At 39.7% G+C, this 17766-nt stretch overlaps 1 protein-coding gene across 1 annotated transcript in view; it reads right to left on the reverse strand.

The window, feature by feature from the left end:
* Positions 1 to 17210, reverse strand: part of GTF2F2 (general transcription factor IIF subunit 2) — a 79212-nt gene extending 62002 nt beyond the window's left edge. Inside the window, exons 1-5 of the mRNA XM_066313311.1 lie at positions 17067 to 17210; positions 10577 to 10650; positions 10068 to 10086; positions 9089 to 9233; positions 2339 to 2377 (exon numbers count right to left, since the gene is read on the reverse strand). Coding sequence (XP_066169408.1) covers positions 2339 to 2377; positions 9089 to 9233; positions 10068 to 10086; positions 10577 to 10650; positions 17067 to 17132 — 343 coding nt within the window. The 5' untranslated portion in view covers positions 17133 to 17210. The remainder of the gene's footprint in view (positions 1 to 2338; positions 2378 to 9088; positions 9234 to 10067; positions 10087 to 10576; positions 10651 to 17066) is intronic.
* Between the last annotated feature and the right edge of the window lie 556 nt (positions 17211 to 17766).

Here is a 17766-nt window from a genome sequence, read left to right on the forward strand (position 1 = left end):
TAAGTTTTCATTCCTGAATATTTTGACTGCAAACATCATACAAGATATTATGCATACTGAAGATTTAAATGGACTCAACCAACAGGGACACTTCATGGCAGAAAAATCCATGAGGTCCTGTTAAGTAAAACACCATAGTTTTTGGTTCTGGAGCTCCTTGAGCTGTGAATCATTAAAGGCTGGAAGAAGCTAGAATAGGTTGCCCAGAGAGGAGGCAGATGCTCATCCCTGGAAACATTCAAGGTTAGGTTGGACAGGGCTCTGTTTTAGTTGAAGATGCCCCTGCTTATTGCAGGGGTGTTGGACTAGATGAGCTTTAAAGGTCCCTTTCAAACTGAACTGTTCTATGATCCTCTGAGAAGTATCTTGGGGATGTACCATTGTGCTTCTACCATGTTCTTACACTCATCTCAGGGTACCTGCTGCTGATCACACTGAGAACAGGACATCAGGCAGATGACATTTAGTCTGATCCAGTATGCCAGTCTCTCTCAAACAGCATCATGTAGAGTAGCAACACTATCATGGCTTTTCTAGGTGGTTTAGAATTATCCCAACAATAAATGTAATTAAAAATGTCATACATAATACTAAGGATTTGCAAAAAAAAGTCTGAAGTTTGATAGCACCTTACCAATGTAAAAATGTTTTAAGGATGTAAATCAAATGGTTTCTGAATGCCATATCTGATTTACTTTCTTTACTTACTATGAAAAACCCTTACATATTTTTATTACAGTAATACCCAAACAGATATTGTTATGCTAATATAATAAATAAATACATTAAAGACTTCATCTTTGCCTTAAAAGTACTTGATGTAGGCCAAGAAGAAGTAGATTAAAAGAAAAATTGAGTATTAAATAGCCTGAATTACTTTAGAGGCAGTTTCGAAAAGGTCATACGAGTTCCACAATGATTTTGAGAAAAAAGTGAATAAGCAAACAGGGTAACTGATGGCTGTGAGTTGTCCTTCATACGCCCCAGGGTAACCAACTACCATCACTCAGAGAGTGAATCCACAACCAGTTTGATTCTATCAAATGGGATTAGAACTCATCTTGTCAGCATATTTAAACAGCTCACACCATACAGTAATTCATTCTTCTGGCTGAAACAAAAATACAAACAACTAAACACGTGCCATCTTACACAGCATTCACAGAACAAGGAAGAGGCACCAAGAGTGAAGAGCGAACAATTCAACTATTCAAACACAAACTGAAACAAACCACAAAAGCCAAGCAAAACCAAGAGTGCACTCTTACAACTAAAAAAAACCAACTAAATTAAAGTATCAAAATTCTGATTCATTTTAGCAGTTAAAATCTCAATATCTGATTCACACGAGACACTACACAGCAGTGAATCTCAGTTTTCAAGTGGTAAAAAATACCAATCTCTAGGAGTAGCCTTTCTTATCTTAAAACTGCACCACAATTCACACAGAATCAGTGAACAGGTTTTACCAGAAGAATTGCAAGCTATAAAACACACCTTGGATTCAGTACAAGTCTGCAGACTATAACATTCCTAACACCAGTCTTCTGACTGGCTTAGGTCAGTGTAATAGAAGGAATCTCCATTTTACAAAAGATCCCCTGCTACAGAAAACAAAACCCAAACTCTACTTTTAGCCAGACATAAACTATACACTTTTGACAAATATCTGATGCTGAAATGCAATTCAAAAGTCAGATATTAGAAAAAGCAGATGTCTTCATGTTTAAGTGTCCAACAAGTACTTTCATGAAGACATTTTAAACACCCACTAGCATTAGACTTATGTTTAGGAAATGTTTTTAAGAAAAGTAGGATTTTGAAACTCTTTCACATCTTTCACTTGAGCCATCTCCTATCTGTGCCATTACCACTTAACAAGTGCCTCTCCAGTCCCAGTACTATTTAATTCATCTGCATCAGAGATAATCCTACTTTTTATGGACTATTTTTATGACTGCTTAGTTTATACAATAGAAAGCAAATAACAAAAGATCTGGAAATGTGTTACAAACTTTTCAACCAAAAGAAAAGAATTTAAAAACTGTATTTATTTAAACAATAAATCAAAACAATATTGCAAAGAACATTATGTTTGTAAACCTCTCTCTCACCATTTTATTGCACTTCTTTTAAATAAAAAATATTAATGATTTAAACTTTTGGGAACAGCAGATAAACAGTTCATGAAGTTCTTTTTTAATGCAATGATATTCTATAGAATGTAACAAAAAAGACCTTTTTTTTTTTTAATCTACCGATTTCTTAAGAAGCAAAACTCAAAATCTGCAATATTAAGTAATTTCTTAAGTGCTTCAAAGAAAGTGTCTGTACTCACCAGCACTGCCACTTTCTGATTTTTCTTCTGATTGGTTTTCTGGAAAAAAATAAACAGAAAAGTAATCATTATGTTTCTGTGATGATTATTTGAAATTACATCTAACAACTGGGTTGCAAAGTAAAGAACAATAAATTAGGGCAAAATCAAAATCACTGCATTTGATATATGTTTATAACTATACTTTCTGAAGAATAATTTGCTACTAGGAGCAACAAAAAAATAGTCCTTCAGTGCCCAAACTCAGGAATGGAAGAAACCATTAAAAAGAAACTGTTAAACGGGAGAACTCTATTGCACCACTGACTGAACTCTGTGAACAAAGTTACACATTTATACAAAGCCAGTATTAAGATTATGCTCAAGCAATGTACATTATTCATTTATCTCACTGATCAGTTTAAACAAACAAATATTTTTGTATATTACAAAAATAATCAGGGTTCTGCAAAAGAATGTTCTTAATTGACATCAGGTAAATTTTTGACCTTGATCAACCTCTTCTCTACCCTTTCTACAGGCCATGGAAGAATTTCTTTCTTCAAGATTTTTCCTTTCTGATTATTTGTCCTCAAATGCTACTATAGTCCATTGGTATTTTTTTTGTCAGGCACTTGTCAAGCACAATACATATAATCAGAAACATCTCCTGTTCCATGTAACAGAGATTCATAAGAATGTATGAAATAGACACAGTGTTGCAAAGTGCTTTGCTAAAAAAATTATCACTCTGGTGAATGGCAGAGTCAGATTCAGAAACAGCTTTCTGCAAGAAACTCCAATCCCTCATTTCAAGAAATGGCTGCCAGTAGATGTATTGTGGTAACCTGAATTGTAACCCCTACCAAATCCTAAAAGATTAAACCCCTCCATTAATTCGTCAGTATTATATTTGACTGTTCCTCCTATATTTCTCCTTTTTATGCATCTTCTGATGCAGAGAACAAAAAGAACATTTTCACTTCCCAGAAACACAGTTAGAAATGAATGGTAAAACATACTTGTCCTTTGCTTTCAACTCAGGCAAGTTACAGCTGTCATTACAGGCTATTTACTTACAGGCAAGAGTGAATTACTGCTCTAAATCAAAGTAATTTTCGAGTTCAGTTAGGTTGATAATTTCTGCCATTTACAGGCTGGGTATTAAAAGAACTGAACACATAAAATATTTTAGAAAACCTTTTTCTTGCCTCTGGTTCTTGCTGCCTTTGAAGGCTTCTGTCCCTCTTTTCTGATTGATACAGCTTGAGAGCCTGAGGACTAAATACCAACATAAAAACCAGTATCCTACAGCTCCTTCTTTCTTTACACCAGGTGCCTGTCATTAGTCTTAGCAGCTGAAGGCACCTGCTTCCTCTATGAGAAACAATCATTACACGGCCCCTTCCCAGCCACGAGTATTCACAAAGTGAGTAAAGACCCCTGCCAACTTTCAGACATACATTCAGGATCGCCTGTTTGCAGAAAACCAAGTATTTTCTTGTTGACATTATTTTTTGTGCATATTTGGCACATTTACAGCATGACATAAAACAAATACCCTAACTCAATTGTAGCTTAATGAAGGAAACATCCAGTACACACACAAGAAGCCGAGAGGATGAAATGAAGAACATAAAAACATACCAAGATACGAGCACCTGTCTGAAGTGAGAAGTGAGATGCAACTGGACTTTAAGCTCTTTAATTTCAAGTCAGTTTCAAAGGAAGACCAGAGCTACCTCACTGAAACTATTGCCAAAGACATCGCACTTGAAGATTGCTAAGAGCATCTCTGATTCAAATACCAATAAATGTACCTCATGTCTACAGGGAAAGTGTGTGTGTATCTGCCCTCAACAGCAGAGACAAAAACCCAGACAAAACTCAGGTCTTACAAACAAGTGACATTTTTCTTCTTCATCTTCTCAGTTTTGTTATGATTAGGTCACAAGTTCTGCTTTAAAAATCTTCTCAGCATTAATATAATGAAGAAGGTAAAGAAAGTTGTACTATGTCTACCAAGTATATTTCCTTGATGCAGACTACAGCTGCTCAGCCTCCTCTACAACATACAAGAGTTGACAAACAACACTGATAAATGTCAACAGATTGGCGTTGGTTAGCTGGGGTTTTTTGTTGTTAGTGGTTTTTTTGCTGTCATTGTGGTAGAGGGTGGTGGTAGTGTGTTGGTTTTCTACACATATATCAGTGAGACTGAAAACAAAAGGTAATTTAAATCAATGAAGTATGCAAAAATACTATTCCCATCACATTTGGCCCATTCTAACAGACCAAATATTTTGTGTGTTATACCCTCAGTTGTTTAAATTTGTACAGGAATTAACAGTCTATAGTTTAATAACAGAAATGAAAATAAAAATAACTTATCCCTGCCAGCTGCATTGCTTTACAGTACTTTTTAACCCTCCAACAAGCATATGAAGTAATTAAATAAACATAATTTCCTTTTTTTTTTTTGAGATTGAGAAGGAGTATGATGTAAGCCACTACAATTGTTATCAAAATGGACTGTATGTCTCAATTAATACACACAAAATTCTGAGGCATTAAAATGATGTCTGTAATTAAACTAGCTTGAGCCACAAATTCTCCTTTTCTGACTAAGGGTTTCATCTTTATGAGTCTCAAAAATATTTAGAAATTTGCATAAATGCCATAAATTTGAAAGGCTGCTGTTGTTTCTATTTCTTCTGATCATGAGGCTGCTGATAGGTTTTCTGCTTCTGCTAACAGTCCAGAAAAGACTGAAGTACATAACAGAACAAAGAAGCATTAGGTTAGATCCCAAAACCTTCTGGAGACTGAAATATGTGGTTAAGTAACAGCGTGAACAGAAACAATTGGAAAGTACTGTTAACGTAGACAGGTACATGTCAAAACTCCTCATCAAGCTGCACTAAGATGGCAGAACCATGAGGGTGTTTATTTCCTATGATGAGGAATTTCAGAGTTCATACACTTACCTAATAGAACTGCAAACAGTATTACAAGGCATCAAGATTCTGAGCACACTGTATTTTACTGAGAATAAATAAGTGTAATTAAAGAAGTAGCTGCTCTAATGAAAGGTTTTTATTACAGTTTGTTCCCTTCACATTTCTTTAATGGCTGGATATAGTAGATATTTAAAAATAATATATACAAAATACAGAATTAAAACCTCTGAATATTCTTTCTCACTGGAATACAATTGCACATTGTATGTTATATGATAGGTATGATTCATATATAAACTTAGAAAATGTCCTTTCATATATGAGAAGATGTCTAAAGGAAAAAACCCAACAATTCAAAACAATAGGAGAATATTCAAGGAATGTGGGAATAAAGGAGCTGTTCTTGGGTATATTAGGCAGAGTTATGTGTATTGTTGAACAAGAACACAAAAAATAATTGAGCATCATTAACTGAATTTCTGAAGGAGAGAAGGCTCAGGAAACTGAAGAAAAACAAAATTATAAAAGCCAGCAATGTTCTGTGGAGCATGAAAGAGTGAGACAATCCATGCATGAACGCTGCTCAGAAGCAAAGCTCTGGTATGTGTTCTGCCAATGGAATTCTCTGAACACTTTTTACTTTCAGTTAGATGGAAAGAGCAAGAAAAAATTTAAAGATGCAAAAATAGACATTACGGCTATCCCACTTAAGAAGGGGGAGTTGTGAAGATACATTCAAAATTTAAATAAAATGAATCATCTCATCCAACTTTACAGAAATATCTTATACTTTATTTGTCTACAGTGTAAAATCCTCTCCTCCACCCATCAGTCCTTTACAGTCTGGGATGCAATTGCCTGCCAAGGTCTGTGTTTTCACAAGTCATATTAGTAGCACATTTTTCAAAAAACCAGTCTAATAAGAAACTTTTATCATCTCTTACAAAGGTGCAATTTTATTTATATTACAATCTAGCAAACCAAAACTACATGCTGGTAGAAAAATTAAGCATCAAGCAATTAAAGCAGTGAGGGAAGTAATGTATAAGTATAATCAGAAACGTTTGCAGTTAAATGTTCAACAGAAGTGTCTTCCCATTCCTTTAACCAAGAAAGAAATTACTGTTAAATTACTGCATTATCTTCTGCTAGGGTGTCTGCCAGTGGGAAGCTCAGAAAACAATTTTAATCAAATATACCCTATGTATCAGGCCCATGAATTGCCCCCAGATAGTTTCTGGCTTTATGCACATAAGAAGAATTCATTTTGTTCAATAAGACACATTATAATATATGCAGACTCTTCTGCTTTTCACCCGCCAAAAAACCACAGCTATGATAGCTGATGACAAAGATAAGATAAAATGACTGGAAGCACAAATAGCATTGTTGCATAGCAACTGTTGATGTACATATGGTGATGTTTATGGAACAGAATGTAGTTCATATTTAATGCAGAAAAAATACCAAAAGCAGCCTAGACAGCAAGACCTAGACAGCAAGAGACAAGTGTGCTCTGGATCCCTCTGCAGACGTGATGGATGCCATGCTTCCCACCAGTTTGCTACACTCCTGCTCAGGGACGCCACCACAGGCCTCAGCGATCTGCCCTGCCATGAAGGCAATGCAATGGCCACATGTGCAACAGCCTTGCAAAGGAACTAGGGAGATACTTTGTGACTACCACCTTCAGAGTACACAGTAGTATTCCCTGGGGCTATTTTAAAATACAGAAATAGGCAAAGAAAATAAATAAATGGGAGAAATCTCCAAGCTAATCCAAAGAGAAGATGCAGCACATGAAGATTTTTAACAGGCCAGTATCTGGGATGGGAGCTACTTTACCTATTAACTTCCTATTAGCTCAGATACACGCTGCAGAAGAGCAAGAAACTACAATTTGTTACATTTTGGATACAACAAATTGCATCTCAATAGAGCCTACTACTGTCCATTAACAAATATGGGACCACCAGAGATGCACACATTAACAGTGAAAGAACGAACAGATTTCTTCCAACACTACAAGTAGGAGAAGCAAGTTCAGTTAAGACAAAGCAAAACAAAACCCACGGAAAATCCATTCAGAAGACTAAAAATTACATCATGGAGAAAATATTAAATTACTTGTCAAATTTGATCTTTTTTGCTTGCTCTAAATGACCTGATGAGTCAATGTGAAGTGCTGAATTATCCAGAATATAAAAACTGCCTACAGCATCTTCCAAGACCACAGCATATTTCAGAAAAGCCATCAAAAACACAGTCACTACAACATAAGGATCCCAAAGTTAAAGGACTAAACAGAGAATAGATCTTAGGACATTCAATGTGCACAAATAAAGGGCGGAGGAGGGAACAAATCACAAAGCCACAATCAAAAAAAAACCAAACCACCCTGTACAAAACAAATCCAACTGCTTTACACCTTTTGCTCTGGTTGATTTAAATCAGTCCTCAATAAGGGTATTGACTGAGAGTAATATTGCATGAAGCACTTTTTTTATCCATATTTCATTTGCCTAATTCCTCAATTGCATCCTTCTAGATGACATCTGCAGTTCCATACCAGCTTAATCTTTGGCCCAGGGTTCAGAATGACATATTGCTTGTGTTACATGGTGCAGTTTAAAAAAGAAAAGGAACAAGAGGCTTTTCAGAAAAAAATATGCTAATTATACTATGAAGACTAATACTGGTCTGTGAACCTAGAAATGAGTGAATTTCAATTTCCTATTACTGCCTTGCAGTGGATTGACTGGTGCACAAAGATATGCAAGCTTTTATAGAGTGTTTTTCCATGGTCAATATAATGGGTTTTTCCACAGGGATTTTCTGGCATCCAATACAGTGGCAGTTATCTTTCAGTTGGGACATCTGTACAGTCCACTCTTCAGACATCTTTTTTCTCACTAGCCATAATTCATTTTGAAATTTGTTGAAAATGGACATGGAGCTCAAAACACGCCTACACACTTAAGCACCTGAGTGTAGCTTCAGAAACATGGTGCCTGTAAGGAATCTGACTGGAGTTTGGAATATTTGTGTCACATTCCTTTTAAAAAAATAGTCAAGGCAAGAAAATAACAATAAAGTATATTTTTGATTGTACTGTCTCTGTAAGAGCATAAACACAACAGCAAGAGGTTTTAGTCATTTTGCATTTAAATCAGTTTTAGGAAAACTCACTGACTGCATGTTATGCTTGCTAGTCTCAAACAAAAACAATTTTGACAGGGTCTGTGCATATTCAGTGTTCCATCCCAACCATTTCTCATGTAACTAACTACCCTCTGCTCCCAGTTATTATATTAACTTCTACTCAGTAAATCCAAATAACTTTTTTTAGTTGCTAGGAAATGCAAAATTTTTAATTGATTAAATAAAAAATGGATAGAGGGAAAATCAGAATTCCTATAAAATTATATTCAGAGCAGAGACCAATTCAAGGAGAAAAAAGCAAATACTAGTTCAAACGAAAAATACATGGGAACACAAAAGCATTGTTTCTTCAGTCAAAACCCTAAAGGAGAATGTACACAACGTACTGCACTCTGAACTGCATTCCACGTTCTCTCTGCTCTCTCCAGCAGACTCAGAGCTGAAATATACATGATAACCCTGGAGAACTTAAATGAGTTGCTCCATCACACCAAGTAATCAGACAGACACAAAGAAATTACAACAGTGTCAGCCACGCAGAAAACAAGAAAACAGCCAAAATCTGATTTCCAAGTCTTCTGTCTTTTACAGCACTGAGTTTATTGAAAGCAGAAATACGGGAGTCATAACAAGTTTAATTCTAACTTACCTACTGAAGTTTCTGTGAACACTGTTAAGGTCTGTCCTCCCACACTCTGCAGAAGAAATGGATGTTCCCTTGGTGCACTGACTGAAGCAGGCTTTCCTCCAATATCACTGATGCTTGCGAGCTCTTCATTCAAAGTAAATGACACCTAACAGTCACAATTGCCACAGTGTTACTAAACAGATTCAATTACACTGTTTCACAAGTTATGGGGAAACAAAAGGAGACAAAACACAAGCAGTATAGTGCATTTCTATTTCAAAAAATAAAGGGTGATATAAAAGAGTCTTTCCACACTGATCTCTTGTTGAAATGCAGAATTCAAAGCTTTCATGTACTTAATAAAATTTACTCAGCTTTCAAAAAGTTGCAAATTACTTCCTCCTGAAGCCAGAGAACAATTTGATTTTTCTTATGAAAATATACAGCATAGCAGATTTTCAGCCATTGCTCAGTATGAGTGCTGAAAAATGTTTCACACAGCCAGGTGAGCTCAGAAAAAGTGCTGAAGTACCACAACAAGTGTTACTAGCCTGGGACTCCTGAATTGCATACAGCCCACAAGAGGTTTAAACACAGCTCCTTTGCCATGTTCACACTGTATGCTAAGTACAGAAACTAAGGAAGGGGGGACTGGATAACCAGAATCCCTAGACACAGGCCACAGCCAGGAACTTGAGAGGGATACTTCATACCAACACTGTGTGCTTTTTCTGTGCATCCTCCTTAGCCTTTTGTACTAACACATCTCAAAATGTTTGAAGTGAAGGTAATCAAAGTGAGGGAACAGAGAGACCTGATGCAAGTCCTACAGGCATCTATGGGCAGAGCTACTAACAGAATTCTCTCCTCCTGATTCTGTGGTACAATGCTTCACTAGAGGTATTACAAAAAAAAAAAAAAAAAAAAAAGATGACATTAGAAACCAGGACATTCTAAACAGCTTTTAGAATCCAAAATATAAACTTTAGCAGTTACTTACTTCTGTTCTTCCTTGATTTCTGAAAAAGAAAATATTTATTATTTAATAAACATATAAATATTAAAAAATATTTAACAATGTTTCCATAACTTAATTCCTCAAGTTTAGTTTTCCTGATAAAAAAGCAAATTCAAATTCTAGTTCTATTATTCATCTTCACTCCTGAGCTGTTCAATTTTTTGTCATGCTGATGCCCAAGAATAAGCAGGAAAAGTCAGCATGTGAGAACAGAAGCAGCAAAATAAAACATGCAAATAAAAGCAAATTTCATAGCTAAGTTTCCTTAAACATAAGAAACCTCATGTAATGGGACAGAGTGACTCCCCAGTATAATTTTGTACAGTTTATATTCCTAATCACTACACAAGTAAATACTGTTCATGTATCAGAGAAATATGCACAGTGTTGGCAAGAAACAGGATTATGTCATAGAACAGGTGCAACATATACTTATTTTATGCAGATAACTTCTAAGAAACACAACCAGTAACTGTAGAGTAAAGGCTTACTTGACAATCCTTAGTTTTCCCACTTCACCTCTTCCTGAAGCTTTACTCCATTGTTGTGACAAGTATTTGGGGACCTAAGAAAACAGATTTCAAGAAAAGCAGATTTTAAAATTCTATACAAATTGTGTATGTGTAAATACTTCAAATGCTTTTACCACTTCCGAGTGAAGTATGAGCTAAATACAGTAGACAATAGAGAACCATAGATGGTTTTGGTTGGCAGGGGCTTTAATGGACAGCTAGTCCAAACCCCCTGCAATGAGCAAGGACATCTGCAACTAGATCAGTTCTAGCCCAGACCTCCATCCAACCTGACCTTGAATGCTTCCAGGGATGCCACATCCACAGCTGGTTGGGCAACCTGTGCCAGTGCCTCACCATCCTCATCCTAAAACGTTTCTTCCTTACAACTAGTCTAAATCCACCCTCCTTTCACTTAAAACCATTACTCCTTGTCCAGCTGCTATAAGCCCTACTAAAAAGTCTGTCCTCATCTTTCTCATCAGCTCCCTTGAGGCACCTGTAAGGTCTCCCTGGAGCCTTATCCTCTCCAGGCTGAGCAGATCCAGCTCTCTTGATCTATCTTCACAGAAGAGGTGCTCCAGCTCTCTGATCACCTTTGTGGCCTCCTTTGTACCTGCTGCAGCAAGTTTGCATCCTTCTTATGTTGGGGACCCCAGAGCAGGACACAGCAATCCAGAGGGAAGTCTCACCAGAGCAGAACAGAGCAGAGCAAGGGAACAGAATCCCCTCCCTTGACATACTGCCCATGCTGCTTTTGTTGCAGCCTGGACAGAATTGTCTTTCTGGGCTTTCATGCCAGGTCATGTCCAGCCTCTCATCTACCAGCACCCCCAAGTCCTTGTCCTCAGAGCTGCTCTCACTCCTTTCCTCCCTCACCTTGCATTGATACTGGGAATTACCCCAACCCAAGAGCAGGACCTTGTGCTTGGCCTTGTTGAACTTTATGAAGCTCATGCCAGCCCACTTCTGGAACTGTTAGATACATAAACATGCACATATACATACATATATATGTGTGTGTGCATATACATTCTGTTAGAGAGTGCAAAGATAATAATGCAGCACAAAAATAACACCAATGTAGTGTCTCAAATGAGAGAAAAATCTTACTAACTTCAATCTCAAATACTACTATCCAATCCTAAAAGGCAGAAAAAGATCAGCATCATATTCTTAAACTAAGGAGTCTCGGTATTTTATTTGGTAAAATTATACTTCGAAATATTCATTAGAAATTATCATCTCTCGGGGAAAAAAATCAACCAGTCAATCACAAGGATGAGAAGTTAGGCAACTTCTGCTGTGAAGGGAAGGCTTAGAGTCTGGGAACCTCAGACATGTGGAGCAGCAGACCACAGCCTGCTGCAACTCCTCCAACAGCAGAACCATCCCAGGCAAATCTGCCTCCCATCACTCATTCCCAGCTCTTTGCTGCATTGGGCAAAGTCTGTGTGCAGCTGCTGGAAAGAGCAGACTGATCTAGCTAGGAGAAGTGGGTGACTTCTGTGTTTTAGCTGTGCTGATTTTGTGTTTAGCAGGTGGAACAACCAAAGCAGCTCCCAAACCATTTTCCAGAACAGCTGCACAAAGTCGTGATTAGTCCAGGGACAGGAACTAGACCTGCATAACTCGAGGATTAAAAGCTGCTGCAGTGCTGTTACCTCACCTACACATTAATTCCTTCAGTTGCAAAGGCTGTGCTATCTGCAGCATCAGGTGGCCTGGGCTCAAAATAGATAATAAAGATCTCCAGCAAGAGCACCCTCCTCAGAACTTTACAGCTATGTTCTTTACTGGCACAGCACAGTTTGTCCTGGCTCACACAGTCCACAGCTACTGAAAACACCTGTGACCACATGGAAAAACGGTGTGAGGCACAGCCAGTGAGAAATGCACTAAGCTATGCCTGGGGCATTTTCTTTTCAAGCAGCAAAGAAGGACTTTGAAACCTAGTTTTTGTCTTGCATAGAGTAAAACTAAGCCAAGCTGGGAAGAAAAAGAGCCCATTCCTATAACTTGCTGACAATGAGCAACTTTCTAATTTCCTAAAGCTCAAATTAAATTAACACTAACTTGGCATTTATCAGTTCTTCAAGAACTCCAGAAGATATCTTGGAACTGGTGCTTAGTTAGCACTTTCCTTTAGACTCATAGCACGCCATGAAGTACACATGGAATAAGTAGAAAATCCAGATGCCCCAACTGCTCAGACAAACTAAATGGCAGTCCAGGTTCTCATAAAATTCAGACAACTTTGGTCAAAAATACCATAAAAGCACAACAGAAAGCCATGAACTGGCACAGTCTATTGACATTTTTTTTGTTTCTTTTCAAAGTAGTAACTTTCTACAGGAGGTTCCATGCCAGATCAGATATAGTTTTCTTTCTAAAGTCAAGATAAATGCTATGACATGCTCCAGCTGACTCAACAGCAATACAATTACATGCTTGTACCTAATCTCTATTTATACTGCCAGCTAATGAGGTAGATGCACATTCAGTATGAGTGGACAAGGACTGAAGTGCTCTCATGGTGCTAAAATCACTGACCTGCTATATAATACATTCAGACTGGGAATTTGGTCAAATTAAGAGGTTGCAGATCAATCATACTCCTTTCAGCTGGATGGGAAAGTCTCAAGGAGTGCATTTAATCATCTTTCTGCTGGCCCACCTGCAGTCAAGGGCTATGCAGAGAAAGACAAAGGGTTATAAAGGGCGGTGATCAAAGGATTACTTCCAGCTATCCATAGGTACTTCAGATAAAACCAAGTGCTACTCACAAACCCACATGCTAATGACATAAACAATCAGGAAAGACTAAAGAAAGTCTTAAATGCTGTAGACATCTCATTATGCACCTTTCTTTTATCTTTAACATAATAGTTATGGTAAAGAGTCAGGTTTCAAAGTCTTAACAATCCTTGAAAGAACACGTAGAAAACAAGAGCAACCTCTTTTTTTACAGGGCAGAATTTTCAGATATCCCACAGCAGGATTTTGAAAAATACATACCCACAGAAAGAGTGACCTGTGGACTGAGTGACTGCCCAACTCAATGTAGCCTTTCAGGACAAGTGGCCTTTATTCTGGGATTTGTAGATAAGAGCACTCTTCTTTCCAAAGAAGAAAAAATACAATTTAATCACTTGACCAAATCTGACGTACTGAGCAGCATCACCTCAAGCCCTCCCCACTGCTGTTCTCTTGTTACTCTATCACACAACCCCCAGGCTGCAGTACACGGGGCATGCTGCAGGCACTGCAGGACACAGGGGCCCCTGCTCCATTCATCTTTCAGCCTGGGCACAGCTCCTACCCCCCTTTAGAAGGGAACACACAAGCATCTGTAACAAACTACTTCCAGTTTTCTGCAAAAAAATTAAGTTAGCTCTTTCTCTGTATAGCAATCCATCCAATCATCTCTGTATAGCAGTGTATACAACAGAAACTAAGGCTGATGCCAGATCCTATGTTTTAATTTTCCTTTGAATATACAAAAAATAATTAAATAAAGATATCATCTTTCTGGCTATAGAACAATGCAGCAGATTAAATAAAAAAATCTGACCAACACATTCCAGTGAACAAGAAATTAACGTTTTAATGACTAACACTAAATGGGCATCGTTTAACCACAAGTACATAACCAAATATTCTCACTATTTCTCCACCTTAGCCTTCTCTGAAAGCACAGAAATAAAAATCCAGTTGCTTTCTGGATTTGTACTAAAGCAACTCACTTTATGGTACCCCCTTTTACTGCTCATGCTTCTAAAATACCCATCACAACATTTTTTTATTGCCTGTTAAGTAGTCTCTCTGGAATACTTCCTGTGCTAGCACAATGCATGATAGAAGGAAATCAAATAAGCCAGGTTTTTTATTCCATCAGAACTGAATGCTCTCTCCCTCAAAGGTAGGATAAATTCAGCCTTGTTGTCCTAGCTAGTGAAGATAAAAAGTACAGGTACTATGCACTGTCTTGCCTCTGAGTTGGAAGTCCTAACAGATGTGGTTGTTTCCAAATTTAAGTCCAAAGGAAATGAAATGATAAAATCCTGCATACCCCACATTATGGTCTATCAGTGTCAGCATCTTTTCAATATGTTTTACTATCATTAATACACAAGAAGACAGATGTAAGTTCAGAACACATGCATGAAGGACTACACCAACATTTACTTGGAAGAGTAATACTCCAGCTTTCCTTCCAGTCCTGTTTTCTCATTAAACAGAGTGGCACCAACTGTAAGCACACATGTGCCTGAAAACTCCTTGCTTCAGGAAACATCACACTGTATCAGACTAAAGGACAAGCAACTTCAGTGTCCTGTCTCCAAATGCAGCCAATGGCAGCTACTTCAGAAGGAACATACAAAGAAAATATATTTCCCAAGCATGTTCTTCTAATTTCTAGGGTGTTTTAGCAGACATGGGTTTTGGCAGTTTATTACTTTTAATCTCTCAATTCAATTTTTCTTGCCTGAATTCGACTGTGTTTGAGCTTCTGGGAAGTTTTGACATTCAGAACTTCTAATTGCAAGAAGTTCCAAAATTTAACTACCCATTGTGCAAAACCTCCTTTGCTTGCACTGAGTCCCATCAATGAATTAATGTGACACATCTCTAATTGTGTTTGAACTAATTCTTTCCTGTTCACCTTTCCCTATTCACTTATTCCTTATCCACCCATGGCATTACTCACTGCTTCAGATGTCTACCAGATTTCCAAATCAATCCTCTTACCAGCCCAAAAGGTAACAAGCTATTTAGGAGTTCCCTCCACAGCCATCATTCCTTGTTGCCAAGACCAGACCTGGTGCTCTTCTCTGTACTGTTCCCAGGTCCACTGTACACTTTTCACAGCAGGGGGATGAGAACACGGCTACACAGAGAATTCTGGATAGAGGCAACATGATGGTAGAGTAATATTTTCTCTTTTGTTTTCTGTGTCTTTTGTAATCATGCCCAATGTTGACTCTGCTCATTTGACATGTTTATGGTGTTATCCCCATGTACTGAAAAAAACACTCCTCCTGAACGACAACAACCAGCAGAAACCCAACTGCTGCTCACATATAATTAGGATAGGTTTTCTCTATGCATACCAGATTAGATCTTTCAACTCCTAATTTCATCTGCCATTTTATCATCCTGTCACTCACTAAGTCATGATCTACTTCTGCAGCTTTTTGCTGCCAGCATACATTGATAGCGCACAGGAGAAGCTACTACAATTAGAGCACTTGCACAGTGTCCATTGTGGCTTTGTGACACCACACACTCAGGTGTCAGTACAGAAGAGGAAGCCAGATGCAGCAACCTGCCCACCAAAAATTCTGCCCAGGAAAGCAGGTCTGAAATCCCCAACCATTTTTAAGGGCCGCAGTAAGAAGTTTTGGTAGTTAAAGTATGATGGTATTACACCCCCCCTCACCACCCAGGACTAATATCTGGGTACCACCCTGACCCCCACAGGTTCTTTGAAGCTGATGGTCTAAACCTATTCCTAAAGGAGGAAGAGGAGGAAGGAACTGTTTCTCCCAAGACAGAATAAATATAAGTCTAGAAAAAGAGGAGCAGGCCCAGAGGGGACTCAAAGCAGGCAGAGGGCAAGATCCCCCATCAGCTTCAAGTTCCTCTTTCTGAAACCATGCTTGGTTTTAGCAGAAAAATGTCTTGACAGCAAAACACTCCAGGGAACAGAGCAGTGCCAGCCCGTTAGTGGTGGCACCGGACTGGAGCGTGGCCCTGCACCAAACAGATTTGATTTGACACCCTCACTGCCTTTTCACAGCCCCTCCACTGCAGCTGTATTTTACTAGCACCAAAGGGAGCTGTAATGACAAGACATTGGTTCACTTTCCTTCTTGGATGAGGACAGTTTTCTAATCAGGATGTGAACCTGGGCACACTCAAAACTTTTTCCAACTCTCAAAGTTTTGGGGCAATAGTAGTTATACTGCCATGTCACTCGTCACAAACTACTAGCAAGGACAAGGAAGAGATGTTTTACTGTGAGGGTGGTGAGACATTGGCACAGGTTGCCCAGAGAAGCTGTGGATGCCCCAACCCTGGAGATGTTCAACGACAGGCCGGATAAGGCCTTGAGCCACCTGGTCTAGTGAGAGGTGTCCCTGCCCACCTCTAGGGGGGTTGGGATTAAATGCTCTTTAAGGTTCATTCCAACCCCTCTACATTCTGATTCTACGATAGCTCCCCGGTAGCCAAATTTCCCTGCGGTGTCTCCTTTACTCAGCAGGCATCCGGGCCCAATCCCGCGCTGTCCTCGAGAAGGGGAACAGGCACAGCGGCTGTCCCGGGCCACAGGGCGAGCCTGACGCGGGCACTCCAGGCCTCACGGCGCCCACCCCGGGCACGGCGGGGCGGGGACCAACGGAGGGGCCCGGCTGCCACAGGCCGCGCCAGGCCCGGGCCCGGGGCCGCGGCGGCGGCTCCTCACCTTCACCAGCCACATGCCCGTGTTCTGCTTGGCGCCGGTGAGGTCCAGCTCGCCCTTGTCGCTCATGGCGGGGCAGCGGCCGGGCGGCGGAAGAGACGAGCAGCCGGCGAGCGCGGCACAGAGGAGCACCCGGCACACGGCGGCCCGCGAGGGACAAACCTCCTCCGCTCGCAATTGCCGGCGGGGCGGGCCCTCGCTGCGTTGGGGCCGCGGGTTCGGGTCCCCGGCCTGCCGGAACCTTGGGAAGGGCGGGAATCGGTGGTGGCCGCATAAAGCTCCAGTATCACACAATATCCTGCGTTCGAAGGCACCCGTAAGGACCATCGTGTCCAAATCCCGGCCTTGCACAGGATATCCCCAAGTGTCACACCATGTCCCTGAGAGTATTGTCCAGATGCTCCTTGGTCTCTGTCAGGCTGGTGCTGTGACCACTTCCCCAGGGAGCCTGTTCCAGTGCCCAACCACCCTATCAACATTTTCCTGATAGCCAGCCTAAACCTCTCCTGTAACAGCTTCAGGCCATTCCCTGGGGTCCTGTCAGGAGTAGCTGCAATGAGCTCTCCCCCAAGTCTCCTCCGGGCCGAACAGACCAAATGACCTTAGCTGGTCCTCACACAGCTTCCCTCAAGGCCCTTCACCATCTTCATTGCCCTCCTTAGGATGCTCTGCAACAGCTTAATGTATTTTTTATATTGTGGTG

Source organism: Sylvia atricapilla, chromosome 2, assembly GCF_009819655.1.
Source record: "Sylvia atricapilla isolate bSylAtr1 chromosome 2, bSylAtr1.pri, whole genome shotgun sequence".
NCBI classification, from domain to species: domain Eukaryota; kingdom Metazoa; phylum Chordata; class Aves; order Passeriformes; family Sylviidae; genus Sylvia; species Sylvia atricapilla.